This window comes from Gorilla gorilla, chromosome 13, assembly GCF_029281585.2.
Source record: "Gorilla gorilla gorilla isolate KB3781 chromosome 13, NHGRI_mGorGor1-v2.1_pri, whole genome shotgun sequence".
Taxonomy (NCBI): Eukaryota; Metazoa; Chordata; class Mammalia; order Primates; family Hominidae; genus Gorilla; species Gorilla gorilla.
Window position 1 is genome coordinate 105,431,255 of NC_073237.2, and position 19,496 is coordinate 105,450,750.

The 19,496-nt window shown below is 45.8% G+C and overlaps 1 protein-coding gene and 1 non-coding gene across 5 annotated transcripts in view; both read right to left on the minus strand.

Annotated features, from left to right (window-relative positions):
- EPB41L4B (erythrocyte membrane protein band 4.1 like 4B) overlaps positions 1–19,496 on the minus strand; it is a 149,146-nt gene that overhangs the window by 13,716 nt on the left and 115,934 nt on the right. For 2 of the 4 annotated variants that reach the window (XM_031014791.3, XM_055351791.2), the window contains exons 19-22: positions 17,958–18,025; positions 14,546–14,644; positions 8,536–8,713; positions 6,591–6,668 (exon numbers count right to left, since the gene is read on the minus strand). In XM_031014791.3, coding sequence (XP_030870651.2) covers positions 6,591–6,668; positions 8,536–8,713; positions 14,546–14,644; positions 17,958–18,025 — 423 coding nt within the window. Of the gene's footprint in view, positions 1–6,590; positions 6,669–8,535; positions 8,723–14,545; positions 14,645–17,957; positions 18,026–19,496 lie in introns of all 4 variants that reach the window. The other 2 variants (XM_031014792.3, XM_031014790.3) reach the window with 1 other exon arrangement.
- LOC115935962 (U6 spliceosomal RNA) lies at positions 10,522–10,631 on the minus strand. Its single transcript, XR_004071545.1, has one exon. It is a non-coding gene; the product is annotated as a U6 spliceosomal RNA (small nuclear RNA).

Here is a 19,496-nt window from a genome sequence, read left to right on the forward strand (position 1 = left end):
GAGAAAGACAGCACAGTGCAAGACAGATCTGGCAACTCCAGACTGTTCTCAAGCCAGCCTCACCCACAGCCTACTTCCAGGCTCTGGCCAACTGGCTTCTGGTCCCACCCCCACCCTTTCTCTCAGCCTTCTTTTCTCCTTTCTGTCTTTCATCTGTTGTCTCCATCATCTGAGCAGATGACACACCAAGACCCCATTCCCAGGCCTGGTAGGTAGAGGCTATCTCCTGTGCCAACTGCACAGGACAGGTAGTGGCTTCTTGGCATGCGGTTGAGGGTTCTGAAGCATTGCCCAGGCCAAGCCAGAAAGATAGCCAGGATGACTTAGTGATGTGAGCCATGGAGGAAATGAGGAGTGGCCACACACTTGAAGCATTTGCCTTCCATGCTCAGTGCCCTCCTGCACTCTGCTAAACAAGGGCACACACTGTGGTATGTCAGTGAGTGGATATCAACAGAGGGCACCAGGAAAGAAATATATCATGGCGAGAAACATATCGTTTAATTTCCCTTTTTTTTTTGAGACTCGCTCTGTCACCCAGGTTGGAGTGCAGTGTCATGATCTCAGCTCACTGCAACGTTTGCCTCTCAGGTTCAAGTGATTCTCCTGCCTCAGCCCCCAAAGTAGCTGGGACTACAGGTATGCACCACCATGCCCAGCTAATTTTGTAATTTTAATGGAGATGGGGTTTCACCATGTTGGCCAGGCTGGTCTCAAACTCCTGACCTCAAGTGATCCACCCGCCTCAGCCTCCCAAAGTGTTGGGATTACAAGTGTGAGCTACCATGCCATATTTTTTAAGAGACAGGGTCTTGCTCTGTCACCCAGGCTGGAGTGCAGTCGTGTGATCACAGCTCATGGCAGCCTTAAAATCCTGGGCTCAAGCGATCCTCCTGCCTCAGCCTCCTGAGTAGCTGGGACTACAGATATGTGCCACCATGCCTGGCTAATATTTTAATTTTTCTTTTTTATAGAGGCAAGGTCCCACTATGTTGCCCAGGCTGGTCTTGAACTCCCAGCCTCAAGAGATTCCCCACCTCCTCGGCCTCCCAAAGTACTGGGATTACAGGCATGATCCATTGTGCCCAGCTGTAACATATAGTTGAGGATTTCATATGTCTTGGCTCTTTGTTATCTGTGTTCCGAAAACAAACTGACCCTGACCCATGACGAGATGCACGGGCCCAGCCGTGGCATCACGTTTGACACTGGGACACCCTGCTACTTAGCTGGAAAATACCAAACATTGTGAAAAAAGTGCCACATCCTTTGGGATACGCAGGGTTCTCCACCTTATCCTTGAATAGCACCATGCGCCCAGCAGAGGTCCAACAGCTTGTACTGGTGAGGATGAGGTTGGAGGACAGAGGATGCTTGATGTTAGGAGAGGGAACCACGGACAGGGTTATTTTGGGTTTCAGGGAGGGACCATTTGCTCCAGAGAACAAATATACACGTCTTTTATCTCAAGAGCGTTTCCTTAAATAGTTGATATCATCCTGCTGTGAAGAATAAAACACAGCCCCTGGGTAAGTTTCATAGAAAAATGATCAAGAAAATTGCCAGCCTCTTTTCCATCTCCAAAGTGATCTATCTCTGTCCTCTTTACAATTGTGCAGTCCTGGACAATTTCCAAAGGGCTTTTTACAACTATTATCTCACAATGGTCTTCACGATGGCCTGTTTTACTATTCAAATTTGGGAGATGTAGAAATTGCATTTGCAAAGTCTAAGTCCGTGGTTCATTTTGTTGACTGTTTCTAAATCTGGTTTTTAGTCAAGTGAATCCATCTGAGTCACCTGCAGTTAACTTTTACCAGACTACTTAAAACCCTCCTGCTGCTCTCTATGGACCTCAGGGTATATCCTGCGGAAATATGTCTCCCCGCTACCCTCAGGAACAATTCCCACTACTGCCCCAGGGCATCCATACTCCAACCAGAAACAACTACATCAGGGGCCCCAGGCCACTGGGTCTTTTATTCTCTGATGATAGCAGGCACACAATGGGTATTTTTTGAAGAAAATAAAAGCTGGCACAAATGACCAAGAAACATGGCCACACTGCCTAGAAGCCAAAATGTGTCCTGGCCACCAGGGTCCCAACTGAAGAACATAATGAGCGCCTTAAGGGATGGCCCAGCATTTGACTTTCATGGTAAAGAAGTGTTGATCCACCGCACAAGCCTTTCTGACCTTTCTCAATATACATCTGATTGGATTGAAACAAAAGAACATCCTGGGGCTCCCACACTCCAGACTGTTGTTAAGTGAGAAGGAAATAAGATAACACATGGAATCAAAGGCTATTTTGAAATACCACTTAATTTTTTTCTCCTAGTATTTCCTTTCTTCCTTGGGTCTTTTCTGCAGGCAAGCAGCTACATTCTTCTGTACATGCTTGGCTTTTGAGTTCAAAATCTGACTCTCGGGGAAACAGAAAGATTCTCGGCATAGATACATGACGATGAAAATGTGTAAGGCTTCTTCATCATCCAGATAGGAAAAGAGATGGCTAGCTTGACCACTGGAGAGAAAAGTCAGAGGGAAAGGGAGGAGGAGTAGACTTTAGTGAGTACCGAGCAAAGGGGCCCTGTGCAACTTTCTCCAGACACTGAGGCTGGGAAGCAGGGACTGAAGAGCAGCAAGAACCAGCCCTGCCAACCCCCTCAGGTAGAGCTGAGGAGACGGCAGGCCCCAGCACAGGGTGGCCTCCAAACAGAATGTTGTCCAACAGGTAGAGAGTCACACATCCTGGCAGGAGAGTGATCTCCACCCACCCAAAACAGCCACGAAAGAACCAAAGAGAGGCCTAGATGTATCAGTGAACAGATGACATCATGGACTAAATAGATTTCTCTCCACCTCCCTGTGCCCTAGGGAACACAGCCAAAATCACAGAAGGGGTACCCTAATTTGATTTGAGATTCAGCTTCAGCCCTGCTGGTATAATTAAGTTCAAAATAAAAGTAAGTTATTGCACCAGATGGAAACTCCCTTCTAACACCTAACCCAGGGCCTGTTCCAATGCCCTACACAGTCTTCCTCTGGCCAGGGCCCTGTCCTTCCTGACACATGAACTTTTGACTAACATGTCATGGCCCAGAAGGGATCTGGGTGCTAATTGGCTCTGCTTTGCAGTTGGGTAAGTGGTTCATGAAGCATGGGGATCAGAGAGGGACGAGCCCCAAAGAGAAAGAGTAAAGAACACAGAAAGCATAGGTATTCATGGTCTGTGTTACCTAGGGAGGGAAGCTAGCACGGTAGACTTGGAGTAGTGTGCAGGACTCCGCATTCTAGGGTCAACATCACTAATGCATCAATGTACCCTCCGCCAACTCCCCTCGCTCAATCAACGCCAATGCCCCCAAGCACCTGCTCACATTCACACCCTAAAGAAAATACCAACTGGAGAGCAGGTGCTGTCTTGACTCACTTGCCTCCTTCCCTTCTCACCCACGTATTCCACCTCTTGCAACCCAGGCAGAAATTCAGATCTGATTACGAACTCTGATACAGAATCGGAAATGGAAAGACGTGAAGCTGCAAAAGTTCTAAAGCTTAAGATTGCTAAATTGAGCTACCTAATAAAAGAGTTGGGGATTAGAGAGGAAAAGGTTTGGGAAAAGGAGGGGGAAGAAACCTACAAAAGCGAAGTTGGAAAGAGTGTTTCTTTGTGGAGAGTTTGGGAATGAAAGTTCCTGGAGTCAAGCAGGAATGTAAGAGAATAAAAGAAAAGGCAAAAAGAGATCAAGATGTGTTACAGGAGGTGTTAATTTAATATTCTTTAATGATTTTTTGAGAGATGCCTGTTCCAGATTGAAACTTTTTATTACTCTGGGCTGTTTGGACTGTGCTTCTTTGAAAACCACTCTACACAGAGACCGGCCACAAGTATCAAGAGTGATAAAAGTGAAAGGCTTATGCTAGTTCTTTTTCTTTTTATTTATTTTTTTTGGAGACGGAGTTTCACTCTTGTTGCCCAGGCTGGAATGCAATGGCGCAATCTCGGCTCACTGCAACCTCTGCCTCTGGGGGTCAAGCGATTCTCCTGCCTCAGCCTCCCAAGTAGCTGGGATTACAGATGTGTGCCACCATGCCCAGCTAATTTTTGTATTATTAGTAGAGATGGGGTTTCACCATGTTGGCCAGGCTGGTCTTGAACTCCTGACCTCAGGTGATCCACCCGCCTTGGCCTCCCAGAGTGCTGGGATTACAGGAATAACACCACCGTGCCCAGCTTTTTCTTTTCTTTTCTTTTCTTTTGAGATGGACTCTCGCTTTGTTGCCCAGGCTGGAATGCAGTGGCGTGACCCTGGCTCACTGCAACCTCCGCCTCCTGGGTTCAAACGATTCTCTTGCCTTAGCCTTCTGTGTAGCTGGGATTACAGGCACATACTACCACGCCCAGCTAGGTTACGCTGGTTCTGATAGTGTCTTGGTGGAACGTTGCTGAATGAAGGCAAGATCTCCAGTTCCCTGTCGGTCCAGCACTGGGCCTAGGGACCAGGATAGTGGTGGGGCCTCAGGAGTCTCATCCAGTAGGAGGCAGAGGGCTAGAGATAGGCTGTAAGCTTGGGAAATGACTACACGGAAAAAGTATTCACCAAGGAGGGGTAATTCACTGCCTGTGTGATGAGTAGCACATGGGAAGTTCTGACATTCATGCCCGTAAAGGGCTGCTTCCTCTTCAGCAGGAAATGCTGATGGGAAGGCCCAGAGAGAGCAGCCACAGGCAAAGGGCACAGGGCTGGCGGCAAAATAACCATAGCTCATCCAGGCTGAGTCTCCTAGACCAAGGTACCTGAGCACTTCCCTTCCTCATGCTCCACTCAGCAACTCTGAGGACCAAACCTGGGCTGACAGCTTGGAGATGGTCCCATGGCTGTCCCACAGCCCAGACTGAGACCAGGGCATCTGACCCGCTTTGAGGGAGGGGACTGGCTAACAGGGAAAGAGACAGACACATCCTGGATTGGGCCATCTGCCACTCGAATGGCAGCCCAGAGTCTAGGTTCTAGAACTGGCTTTGATACACACTTGCTATGTGACTTGGGACAAGTGTCTGCCCCTGTCTGGGCCTTGGTTTTCCCACCTATATGTGAAGGACTGGATGAGATGGTCCGAAGGCATTGTTCCACCTGATAGGCTGGGGCCAGTTAGTTGAGGAAGCCCTGGTCACAAGTCAGGCACGGGGGTCACACTTGCCTCCCTCTACTTCTGGCTCCTTCCTCCCATGGATAAGGAAGCCCCTCTGCAGCCCTCATCCGCAGCATCCAGGACACTGACTTGCGGAGGCAGGCCTGGTCCCCTGAGATAGAGACCTCTCCATCACCCTACCAACAGGTAGGAGGGCTGCTGCTTGCATTTCTGATGCTGGGGGAAGCAGATGGAGGGAGGAGGACCAAAGGGAGAAGCAGATGGCTGGAGTCCCCTCTTCCCTTCTAGGACCCTTTGGCGCTCATGGAAATAGGATTCTGGAACAAAGTGAGGTCAAGGCCCATGGTACCAAGGAAAGCCCAAAATGGCGGAAGCTCTTGCCAAAAAGCTAGATGCCCAGGATACCTTCTCCCTGAGGCCTGCATACATGCACTCATGCCTCAAAGGATGCTTTACCCTGAGGACACACATTCACTGCAAACTTCAGCTGTGAAGTGGTGGCTGTGTCTCAGTGCAGTGCAAGGACCTCAGTTGTCCCATGCCTGAGCAGTGAAACAGGCCCATACCCATTTCATAGCTAAGTTGGAGATACCCTGAGATGTGAGCAGCGTGTCTTGGGGAGAGAGAATGAGCTTCCTATTACTGAAGGGGTGCAAGCAGAGGCTGGACAGTCATTTGGCAGGCATTGCCCCTCAGATCACGGCATCTCCAATTCCCTACCTGATGCTGCTTCCTTTCTCATCTCAGCCTGTTCAGTTCAAACAAATAAAAGACCATTTAAATCTATAAGTAATTAAATCTACAAGCTGGACCTGCAACACAATGATCTCTAAGGGAATCTCATCACTCTTGTCAAAGCCACCATGTTTTTTTTTTGGAAATTGACCCTAATTCTCAGACCCACCAGGCCCTTTACTTGTTCCCTGAAAAGGGTTTCTCACCTGCAGGAGTCCCACAAGGGCTGCCATCCCTAAGGGGAGACCTGTATGCAGAGGATGGAAGATGGCAGGAGGTGCGAGGGGCCTGGAAAGCTGGGGTGTGGCCTTGAGCCAGTGCTTCAGACCAGATGGATCGTCGGAAGCAACAGCAAGAGATTCCCCACGGGTGGGCATGCAGGGCGCAGTCCAGGAAGCCAAGAAGCCGAGAACAAAACACCGAGGAGCCCTATAACACTCGAAGTGCAGTATACAGGCATGGGCAGGACCCCCACAACTACCCTCGGAGCAAAGGAGCACCCCTTCCTCCCTCAAGGGCTCTAGAGGTGGAGGGACCCACAGTGCCTGACCCCTGGATGAAAGCTGATCCCTGAGCCTCCAGGACAAGAGGAAGAGGCTCCTCAACAGCAATGCCCACCTCTGTCCATCCATCCCACTGCCAAGATGCTTCTATGGTCTGTGACTTTTCTGGTTTTAGCAAAATAGGAAGTTTACCAGAGGAGTGGCTTCTGTGAAATCCATCAGAAGATCACCCGGCTCCAGGGTAAAGGCACCTCCTCGGTCAGAGGGGCTCTAGGGAGACAGACAAACACCCCTGGTTAGAGACGGCACTGCATTGATGATAAAGTTCACCAGAAAAGACAGGCAGAGGTTCCCAGCCTCTCCTCTACACTGATCTCATTAGCATGACAATCCCCTTGTATTTCCCTCGCCAAGTAGTGTACAAAATGTTGAGACTTGAACCCCAATTTTTTCATAGGTAGAAGTAGGCATGGTGCGGAAAGCTGTCCCTTTCAGAGCTGCAGGCAGCTTTTCTTAAGTGCTCTTACTTAGTGCTCTTCGACTGGTCTTTTGGGGAAAAAACACTTGAAAGAGTCCTCTGAATGTATAAAGAGAGAGCAAAGACCTTGTCCTAGATTAAGAGGATCAAATCCAGGGTCCTCCAGGAGCTAAACTGATCTGCACACTAAGAGCAATGATCTTCATGGCAGGTGATGGCATGTGGATTATGTTGCTTGCTTTTGGAAAACGTTTTGCCCTCCTGCTCTGGGGTCTTAGCTGCATGGATGGCCTCGAGGTCTTTTAAGGGAGAAAAAAGAAGTCCCATCAACGTGGTTCAAGCAAGGCCCCAAGGAGAGAGATGGCCAGGAGAGGGAGCCCTGTGGCCTTTGGTGGGATGCCACTTGCATCCCCTCCACGCCACCCCAACCCCCTTCTGTTTCGTAAATGTTTCGTTCAGCCTGGTTTTAACCACAGTGTGGGATATGTGATAGGAGCCTGGGTCCACACCTGAGACAAAGTTGTACAGGGGGCTCCACACAGTGGAGGATAATCCAGGCTGAGATGCCAAGAGGTGGAGGTGATCTATAGAGAAGCAGAGAACCTCGGTCTTGGCCAGTCGCTGGCTGAGCACTCCAGGCAGGTTTCTGTGCAGAACACTAAGCAGAGATATTTCCAGAGACACCCAGGGAAGGCACCAGGTGAAAGACTGGCCTTGGTAATGCAGGAGGTGGCCCTGGACCATTATTCTTTAGCTGTCACCAGGAATTGTGATCCCTGAAGCTGCAAAAGCCTCAGGCATCCAGTTTGCATTAGCACTTTAACCTCCACTGAACCTGACGCCAGCCAGGGCAAGATAGCAGATCTTATTCCCATTTTTAAGAGGAAGAAATTGAGGCTTGAAGAAATAAAGGTTTCGGAAGTGAGTGCTGTGGCTTATGAATGGAAGAGCTGGGAACAGCCTCTGAAGCTCCGGTCTTGCCTTCAGGGCACCTGCCTCATGCACGCACCTTTTCTCTGTGTAGTCACATGAACCACTGCAACCTCTGACTTGAATCCACTTGGATAGCAATAGGTTCAACTGTATTTGGACCAATTGCCAAAGAGTAATCGTAGCTAGAGGTCTCTCAAAGAAAACCAAGAGAAACATCTTGTGTAAAGCCTTTGTCATAGCCCATTCACATCTCAGGCAATTTCCTGAAATTTCAAACCAGCAAATGGAATAATATTTCCTATTTTCAAACTACTAACACCGGCTATATGACATAAGGGAAGGGATGGGGACACTTCTATGTTTTTGCTCCTCCAAACTGTTCACTATGGTTGGGGGGGAATCATTTCTCTCTTTCTATCTTTACAGTGGACTAATAGCTTATTATAGAGATGAGATTCTAAATGAAAACTGCCCTCAAAAATCTCTTACATTGCAATTAAAGTACAATGAACCTGATTTTATATTTCAGTCATTCTCTCACAAATGGTTGGCTTGTATTTTGGGGTCAAGTTATATAAAAACATGTTCTGGTTGTTGCTGTTGTTTTATGAGTATACACAATTGATTACGCAAAATTTAAATACATGCACCAGATGCTACTCAGTAAATTGATACTGAATTCCCAGCAAGTGTGGCTGCTCGCCAGGGCTTTCCACCCCCCAATACCTTGGCCCCAGGGGACAGCAGGCCTTTGCCTTCTGACTTGTGAGGCGAGCTGACATTCTGGACCTTGGGGGATGGCAGCGGCACGGAGACTTGTGTGGCGGCCGTTGTGGTGTTTGTGGTTGTAGATGTGGTCACTCCCACTGCCTCGGCCAGGTCTGGAGGGAGGTCGTCTTCATCACTGCGGTTACTAAAAGCACATGAAGCTCTGCTCATTACAATAATAAACAGGCTGTGAGGAGTGGACGGAGGATGGGCAGGGGTGGGAAGACCAGGGATGGGGATTGGGGGTTCCCAAACAGATGTCCACCAGATGTCCAGCTTGCAGGATCCAATACGCTGACTTTTTTACCAAAACAAATTGGGGTGAATTTTCTGTCATTTGCCAGGGTGTTGTTTTGTTTTGTTTTGGTGGTAAAATACATACAATATAATATTTATCATTTTAACTGCTTATAAATATACAATTCAGTGGCATTAAATGCATTCACAATATTGTGCAACCATTGCTACTATCTGTCCCCAAAACTTTTTCATCAGTGACAACAGAAACTCTGTATTGATATTGAACGATAACTCCCCAAGCCCCTCCCTGCAGCCTCTGGTAACATCAATTCCACTTTCTGTCCCAATGAATTTGCCTACTCTAGGAACGTCACATAAGTGGAATCACACACTCTATGTTCCTCTGTGTCTGGCTTACTTCAGTCACCATAATATTTTTAAGGTCCATCCATATTGTAGCATACATCAAAATTTCATTTCTTTTTATAATATAAAAATTCCATTATATGGATATACCACATTCTGTTTATCCATTCATCTGTTGATGGACACTTGGCTTGTTCCCACTCTTTTGGCTATTATAAATCATGCTGCCATGAACATGGGTGTACAAACATCTGTCTGACTCTCTGCTTTAAGGGTGGTGCTGGGGACTCCAGGCACACTGTCCCTAAGGATCTGCCATGTAGAGCTTCTGGAGCCACCCTTGCATAGGGGTTGTGATTTAGAATGATGGCTGAGCTCAAGAGTGTAGATACAAGACCCATGACAGGTAGGCACCAGTGCAGCCTGTGCAGATCACTGGTAAGGCCTCAGCCCAGCACGGGGCCACGTGGGAACATGAGGCCGTGAGACAAAGCTGCAGTGCGGATGGGATTGACTGAGGGGTCCCTGAGAGGTTTTAGATTATTCTGTGTATGGAGAAGCCTCAAGGGAAGGACTTAGGGCTCATTACTAAAAAGGGGGAAAGGTGAGAATTGAATAAGTACATGGAAAAATTAATAATACACCAAGTATTTGGATCCACATAGATGACATAGGTCAGATGGGTTACACGTTCATTCACCCACTTAATTTTCACACCGACCCTATTACCATCTCCATTTTTCAGAGAATCAGATGATATTTAGCAGCTGATTGTGAAATTATTTGTTCAAGTTCGCATAGCTAGTTAAATGGAGCAGCGGGGTTAAAATTTCTTTTTACCTCATTTAAAAAATTATCACCTCAATAGCATAGTTATTATTATTTAGTTTTATGTAAAAGGCCATTTAAAAACCATAGCTCATTTTTCACAGAAGGGAGTCAACTGATACTGCCTAAAATTGAAAAAGACTCCAAATTCATCATGGTTTTTACCTTTTGTCTTAGTTTAGATCTTATGGCCAAGAAGCATATCTAAAATTCAGCAAGTCTTCCAATTTTACCTGTTTCTAAGGTACATTCATGATAAAGTCATAAAACAACAGTTTCATAAGTAAAATTTTACATACAGAATGATTTTTTGCTTTGAAGTTGTTTCTATTTTAACAATATATAAGCATAGAAACTTGTCTAATGTAACAGTCATCAACTATGAACCCTGGTTATTTTTGATTCTGGGAAATTGGCTACTTTTCTCTTCTGTCTTGCCTATTTACTTTTTTTTCCTTTCTTTAAATATTTTAATTAACTTATGAATATTTTATTATTTAATTAAAAATTTAAAATATGAAACGCTTCACAAATTTGCATGTCCACCTTGTGCAGGGGGGGCCATGCTAACCTTCTCTGTGTGAGTCCAATTTTAGTATATGTGCTGCCAAAGTGAGCACTATTGAATTTTTTTTAGACTTTTACACTATGTTTAAATAAACAGTGAAGTTATATTTCTGGAAAAAAATAAAATAGCTCATGATTTTCTAAACATACTAGCTGGTATCAATAAAAAATGACACTTTTGGCTGGGCACAGAGGCTAATGCCTGTAATCCCGGCACTCTGGGGGGCCAAGGCAGGCGATTGCTTGAGCACAGGAGTCCGAGACCAGCCTGGGCAACGTGGTCTGGTCTTGTCTCTACAAAAAATACAAAAATTAGCCAGATGTGGTGGCACACACCTGTAGTCTCAGCTTCTCAGAAGGCTGAGGTGGGAGGATCACCTGAGCTGAATCACCTGAGGCTGCAGTGGGCTGTGATCGACCACTGCACTCCAGGTTGGGCAACAGAGTGAGGCCTTGTCTCCGAAAAAAAAAAAAAAAGACCTTTTCGCCTGCCTTAAACTCTCTGTAGAGCCCCTCTACTTCTCCGTTCTCACTGCATGCAGCAGCCACATTTTCCCTCCTTGTCATATTTCCAGGAAATAATGTGGCTGAGATTTTTGTCTGTATCTTTAAAAGCAGTGGTTTGAAGACTTGTTCACAGCACCTGAATGTTACAATGCTTTTGGTGGAGCGACCTAAAATCTGACTACACCTTATTCCAGCCTAGGAACTAGAAATATTACAACAGCCAAAAGGGCGATGTGTGCACACAAATCTGTATCTCAAAAATGATGATGTAAAAAATATTTTCCAGAAAATAAGAGATCTGAGTTTTCCCATTTATATTCCTTGATCACGTGCCAACTTTATCAATATCAAAGAGTTAAAGAGATGGGCAAAGGCCAGGTGTGGTGGCTCATGCCTGTAATCCCAGCACTTTGGGAGGCTGAAGCGGGCGGATCACCTGAGGTCAGGAGTTCGAGACCAACCTGGCCAACATGGGGAAACCCTGTCTCTACTAAAAATACAAAAATTAGCTGGGCGTGGTGGCACACGCCTGTAATCCCAGCTCCTCGGCAGGCTGAGGCAGGAGAATCACTTGAACCTAGGGGGCGGAGGCTGCAGTGAGCTAAGACTGAGCCATTGCACTCCAGCCTGGTTGACAGAGTGAGACTCCACCTCAAAAAAATAAAATAATAATAATAATAAAAAGATGGGCAAATGAGCGGTAGCCAGCGTCGAGGATTCGAGAACTCTTTATGGGACAATAACACTGGGAAAATCTCATCCATGGATGTTGCTATTTTCTACTAATGGGAAAAATGCTGCTATTGTTTGATTTTCAAAGCAGAATACTTTGGGGCAGCTTAAGAAATACACATGTAAAGTTCAAGGTTTGAAAAAGAGTGTCCTTAAAAGAGCCAGTTTGATTAGCTGGGCATGGTGTCATGTGCCTGTAGTCCCAGCTACTTGGGAGGCTGAGGCCGGAGAATCGCTTGAACCCAGGAGGCAAAGGTTGCAGTGAGCCGAGATTGTGCCACTGCACTCCAGCCTGGGCGACAGAGTGAGACTCTGTATCAAAAAAAAAAAAAAAAAAAGAGTGAGTTTGGTGAGTTAGTGAAATTTCCTTTCCTTCCAGGTTATATATCAGCCAGTCATTGTTTCAAACACGATTACATCTCTCAAATGAGTGATAGTAACATTTTGAGTTTCAAAATGTAAAAGGAATGGCAAGTTCTGCCAGCCTTATCCTCGAGGGAAGCAAACTGTCGTGGCCTAATTGTCCCCCAAAGATCATTAGGACTGTTAATTATTTGAACTTTACTCGTTTTGGCTTTCCTAGGAAATGCAGCTGACCAGAAGTTTCTATGAAGGATATGAGGTGGGATATATCTCCCTTAATATCCCCCATACATGCCTCTTTTCCTTTTCACAGGTACTAATGGCAGACCTGAGATGGCTGTTAGAGAATTGCATCCAGAATCCCGTTTCCTGTCCTACATTTTGCACTCTGGGTACCCCCTAAACTCCATCTTTCCTCAGAAGCTTCCAGGTCCTAGAGAAGAAAGAAAGGGGACCTCATCCTACGGCCAGGGTATTGGGGCTTTACCCACATTCTCTCATGTTAAGCCCCACAAAACTCCTCAGAGGCAGGTATTATCTCATCCATTTTACAGAGGTAGGAAGAGAGGATCAAACAGTCACTTTTCCAAGAGCTTACAGCTGTAAACTAGCCAGGGGCCTGACAGAAGCCTTTCCAACTCCAAAGCCCCCATCCTTTCCATTCGTCCAGAGATCCCCCTGCGGTTACTCTCTGGCCAATGACACATCTGGGCACAGTACCCATGCCATAGCTAAGGTCAAGAAATGGGAACTACAAGCCGGGCGCGGTGGCTCATGCCTGTAATCCTAGCACTTTGGGAGGCCAAGGTGGGGGTGGATCACTTGAGGTCAGGAGTTCGAAACCAGCCTGGCCAACATGGTGAAACCCTGTCTCTACTAAAAATACAAAAAAATTAGCTGGGTGTGGTGGCGGGCACCTGTAATCCCAACTACTTGGGAGGCTGAGACAGGAGAATTGCTTGAATCCGGGAGGTGGGGATTGCAGTGAGCTAAGATTGTGCCACTGCACTCCAGCCTGGGTGACAGAGTGACAGAGTGACAGAGCAAGGCTCTGTCTCAAAAAAAAAAAAAAAAGGGAAATACCATTGTGATCAGTACTACAACTATTACTAGTACTCACCACCCTGATTACAGCAATTATCTTTCTGCTTTGGATTATAATTATTTGTGACTCTTGTCTTTCCCTCCAGTAAAGTGTGAGTCTTTGGATGGGAATTGTCAAAGTCACTTTACTATTCCCCAACGATGTCTAGAACAGTCAGGTGCACATGTGCCCTGGTGATTCTGGGACATTTTGGGAAATGGCTCCTCCTACAGGTGTCAAAGCTCAGTGATTAGCTTTGGTTCTGTTGACAGACGGGGCTGCCTTTTCATGGATATGCCGTGGAAAGCAGCTTCTGATGTGGGTTGCAATGATCCCCATCCTAGTATTCATGCCCCTGTGTAATCTCTCCCCTTGAGTGTGGGCTGGACATAGGGATTTGCTTCTAATGAACAGAATATGGCAAAAGTGATGGGGGCCAGGTGCGGTGGCTCACACCTGCAGTTCCAGCACTTTGGGAGGTCGAGGCAGGCAGATTACTTGAGGTCAGGAGTTCTAGACCAGCCTGGCCAACATGGTGAAACCCCATCTCTACTAAAAATACAAAAATCAGCCAGGCTTATTGGCTTATACCTGTAATCCCAACTACTTGGGAGGCTGACGCAGGGGAATTGCTTGAACCTGGGAGGTGGATTGCAGTGAGCCAAGATCACACCACTGCACTCCAGCCTGAGCGACAGAACAAGACTTTGTCTCAAAAAGAAAAAAAGTGATGGGATGTCAGTTCTGTGCGTAGGTTACAAGACTGTGCCTTTGCCTTGCTGTCACTCTCTCTGGCTCTTCTTATGTGCTTTCTCTGATGGAGAAGGCTGGAGAGACCTATGTGACTACAGGCTGAGGGCATCCTCTGTCCAAGAGTCCTTGAGGACCTGATCCCTGTCAGCAACCGTAAAAACGAGCCTGCAGATGAGACTGCAGCCCTGACACCTTGAATGCAGCCTTGTAAGAGCCCCGGATACAGAAGACCCAGCTAAGCCATGCCCCGACCCCCACTCCACAGGAACTGTAAGGTGATAAAGGTGGATTGTTCTAAGACACTAAGTTTGGGAGTAATTTATTACACAGTAGTCAATAATGAATCCTTATGCTAAGTATGTAAGGTTTTCAGGGAGAAAGGGCTAGTCTCATTATTACCTAAATTGGAAATAAATGGAATTTGGGGGCTGCTCCCTGGGACTAGTCAGAAGGGCTAAGAAGCATTTGTATCTAAACATTTAGTCATCATAGTTGTTTTAATTGAAAAAGTTGCAGTACAGAACTCACAAACTATACTGTCTTGTTAACTTCCTCACTCGGGGAGGCTTGATTTCCGGCTTTTCCACAGCTGGCTGGGCAGTTTCCACACGAATAGGAATAGGACTTCTAGAGACACACCGAAAAACAGAACAATACCATCAAAAAAGGTTTATGGTCTCGTTTTAGCCATAGGGACTGCTTTCTCAGTTAATGTACACCTTAATAACATTGATAGTCAAGAAATCCATTTTTTTTGCCTTTCTACCCTACTTAGTTAATAATTATAATTATATTTTAAAACCATAGAAAATCCAAACAGTAAGAAAAAAATCATAGGGAAGAAAATATAGCAAATGGGTCAACTAAACATAATTGAGGTACCAAATAAAATTTCTCTGCCCCATAACAGCCACCCCTGCCCCCCAATATGAGGGGTGAACCAGAATGAGGGTTTGGCTCATAACCAGGTTTTGCCAGTAAAATGAAGAGAAACCTATGGATAACCTGTTTTTAATTCCAAGTAATCTGGTAGCTATTCTATTCTAAATATAGCACAGACTATATTTTTTTTTTAAAAAAGATAAGAACCATACTATACTTTGTGTGAAAAGTGCATAATCAGAAGACCTTTAGGACTTGCTGTAACACATTTTAATTCCATGTATGTGTGAAAATGCTAAAAATTAAGCGTCACTTTTATCTTCACTCAAGAATTTATTTCAGGTAACCAATGGACCCTACTCAAAACAGTAATTTTAAGTAAAATTTTTAATGCATTTTTGTAGTGGTCATGACTAATTTCATTTTTAAAAAATCAGTTCATTACCTCCTAGGACCAACAAGGCATCAAAACAAGTTGAGGTCCTTGAAAGGGACCCCTGGCAAGTCAACTGACACTTTTGGGTCAGTGCTCAATATGGTGATAAGTATGTGGCCGGGGCCTAACAAATGCATGTTGAGGCTGGGTGCAGTGGCTCATGCCTGTAATCCCAGCACTTTAGGAGGCTGAGGTGGGCAGATCACTTGAGGTCAGGAGTTTGAGACCAGCCTGGGCAACATGATAATACCCATTTCTACAAAAAAATACAAAATTAGCCAGGTATGGTGGTGCATGCTTGTAGTCCCAGCTACTCAGGAGGCTGAGGTGGGAGGATCACCTGAGCCCAGGAGGTCGAGGCTGCAATGAGCAATGATTATGCTACTCCACTGCAGCCTGGGTGATGGAGTGAGACCCTGTCTCAAAAAAAAAAAAGAAAAAAAAATATGTTGAATAAACACATGAATGAGAAAATAGAGGATTTGAGTCAATGCATTCTATACTCATGGTTTCCTCAAGCTGCGACTCCAGAGTAAAGGGAACATGGTCCCTGAAGAACGTATAGTCTATTGCGGGAGCACATGAATTTGCTTGGGTGGAGCGGTCAGCATCAGGGAAAGCTACGTGGAGGAGTTTCCTCTTTCCAGATGGAGCGAAGACCACAAAGATGAGAGGCAGAGTGGAGACCTGGCTGAACGCAGGGCACTAGAACTACCGTCCGGTGAGGTCTCAGTGGAAGAGCAGAGGGTTTTGACTGGAGGGAAAGTCGAGGCCGGGTCATATGGGGCCTCAGGCTGAGGAGTCTACACTGAAGGCAATGGACCTCAACTCTCTAAAGGTTTTAGGCAAAGGAGTGGCATAGTCAGATTTACATTACAGAAAGGTCCTTAGAACAATGAAGAGGACCAGGTGAAAGGGAGGACAGAAGCATCTTAGAGGATTGTGGGCAGCAGTAGGCCCAGAAGACAATGAGGGCTCAAGGTATAGACAAGAGGAAAAGAGGATGGATGTGGAAGGTAAAATGAAAGTCAAATTGCCAGGACTTGGTGACCAATTAGATGAGGGAATAAGGTAGGAGAAAAGCAAGGACTCCCAGGTTTCAGGCCTGGTTGAGGGGTAGGTAATAACACCATTGACTAAGAATGGAAACCAGGTGAAGGTTAGTGGGGTGGAGTGGGAAGAGATGAATTAAGTTTTTGAAAAGCCCTGGAGGCAGCTGGGTATGTATCTCAGGAGTAAGACAAATTTATGCCAAGAACACAGATTGGGAATCATAAGGTGATACAGAGAAATGTTAGCTTTGATTTTTGGCATCAAGTATAATAATTCCCCAGAGCAGTGGTTCTAGATCACCTAGGTGCCCGTTACCATGATGATTCTTGTCTCTACTGGCACACACCAAACCCCCACCACACACATTCACACAAAGATCCAAAAGGTCTGGAGTAGGACCCAGGAGTTTGTGTTTTTAAGAAGAGACTCTGATGCAGTGGTCCTTGGACCCATTTTGGGAAACTACCCTAAGGAGACCATGCTGGTGTTAGTAAACCACCAGGTGGCAATGAGGCCACCACCATGCCAAGAAGGAAAGAGTTCCTGTTCTCTGTGAGATCAGGGGAGGAAGGACTTCCTCTGGGTTTGGGGTGGTGGTGGCCTGGAAGCTTTAAAGAACATGTGTAGGGGATGGGAGGAGAGTGGATGATGAGAAATTACTTAATGGGCACAATGTACATTATTTGAGTGATGGATATTCTAAAAGCCCTGACTTCACTACCGTGCAATCTATGCAAAGATCCAAGTTACACTTGTACTCCATAAATTTATACAAAGAAAAAATAGGCTAGGTGTGATGGCTCACACCTGTAATCTCAGCACTTTGGGAGGCCGAGGTGGGTGGATCACTTAAGTCAGGAGTTCAAGACCAGCCTGGCCAACATAGTGAAGCCCTGTCTCTACTACAATTACAAAAATTAGCTGGCACACTGGCGTGCACCTGTAATCCCAGTTACTCAGGAGGCTGAGGCACAAGAATTGCTTGAATCTGGGAGGCAGAGGTTGCAGTGAGTCGAGATCGCACCACTGCACTCCAGCCTGGGCAACAGAGGAAGAATCTGTCTTAAAAAATAATAATTAAATAAATACATTTTTAAAAGGAACATATGTGGCTCCAGCACTAACAAGAAGCTCAGCAGGCAGGGCACATCAATGGGCCAAGGGAAGCTGGCCCAAGTCCAAGCTGGAGTTGTGAGCAGAGGCCAGGTCTTGAAGGGCCTCCTGCACTCTGTTAAGGAGTTGGGATTCCATTCTGAGTGTAAACAGAGCCTTTAAAGGGCTTTAAGCAGGGGGATGGCAATGTGAAGCCCACTTGCTTGAGTGACAACCCCAAGTGATTGATTTCTTTGTTAATGCAGCAGGCAGAGATATTAAAACTGAGAATAAGCAGCATTTTTGAGGCTTGCGGAAAGTTAGTTAAGCCAGTCTTTTTCCATCTCTTTGGGCTCCTATTCTCTGTTTTATTTGTCCTCTGATTTTATCAGCTAATGCTCTCGTGAGCAATGTTTCAAGGATAATGTTGATGATATAGAGAATATCATTTCCCCATTCAGACAAGGAGCAACAGACCTTACACTAGCGTCCTGAAGACTGGATTTCTTATTGATATTTACAAACGGTGATTCCTCCTTTCCACCCTGTTAAAGAAAGCACTCAGGTTAGTCAAAACTGAATATGTTGGCATGCAAAAAATGTTTTCAAGTCTCTTACATTCAAAAGATTATAGAAATTGGCAAGTGGACCAAAGAGGTAGTTCACCAAGTACTCAATCAATAGAGAATCTTGCACTGGTGTTTACATATGTTAACAAAAAATGTTTTCTTGAGTAATAGGATTAAGACAACCATTCAGATGCAATCAATTCTTGCATTCATGCTTTTATTGAACACCTGCTACGTGCCAGCTCATGCTTGAATTAGAAAGGGATAGTGTGGGAAAAGCCAAACCCGCAGTTTAATCCTTCACCTCACAGTTTGGGTCAGGAATAATAATCAGCTCTATGTTCACATAGCACTTACAGTTTACAAAGGAATTTGGAATCTGTCCTTTCACATCAGCATAACAACCATAACAGCCTGGCAGGAATCATGTCATATGATTTTGAGAGAAACCTTGTCCTCCTCCCTCTGATGAGTCCCACAAAGAATAGTGGGGGAAGAAGAGACACCCACTCAGCCAGCCAGGCCAGCTGACCACACACTAGTGGTCAATAGAACATGCAGAGGCCTGTAGCCCTCACGACCATCACAACATACAGAGCTTGGCCTCTGTTCTAAATACATATTGAGCAAAGATTTCAAGCCTACTGGCTTGGAGGACATGGCATTATTAGCCTGTCAAGATTGCCCACATATAGATCCAGTCTTACATCCTAATCAAAGCCTTTTTAATTTTTGTTTTTGATTTCTTTATTTCTTGAGAGAGGGTCTGTTCTGTTGCCCAGGCTGGAGTGCAGCAGCACGATCATGGCTCACTGCAGCCTTGACCTCCTGGGCTCAATCAATCCTCCTGCCTCAACCTCCAGATTAGCTGGGACTACGGCTCACACCACAACACGCAGCTAATTTGTTTCATATTTTTTTTGTAGAGACGAGGTTTTGCCATGTTGCCCAGGCTGGTCTTGAACTCCTGGGCTCAAGCGATCTGCCCACCTTGGCCTCCCAAAATTCTGGGATTACAGGCATGAGCCACCACACCCAGCCAAAGCCTTTTTTAGAGTTAGCAACAGATAGTACCATTGGTCTGTTTGACTTCTGCTTCCTTTCCTTATACTCTCACTGTGCACTGATGCCAATAGGGGATTAACATTTAAACCCCTAGCAGTATACTTGGCTGTGCATCAACCTCCTCTCCCTCCATCACAACCCCTCAAAACCCTCTAAACCATGGATTCCCAAAGCATGCTTCTGTGTTCCCATGAATTTCAGTTCTACAGATAACAGTAGGAGCTACTTATGGCCAGTTAGGTGTGAAAGAAAGTAAAACAGGCTTCTTTCCTGCAGGACTTTTCAGAGCCTATAAGAAGCTGATGTGTACTGGGACTGTCCCATGGGATTTCATGTGCAGCATTTCCAGAATTATCAGGGAGAATCCTGTGGGGCTTGTGTT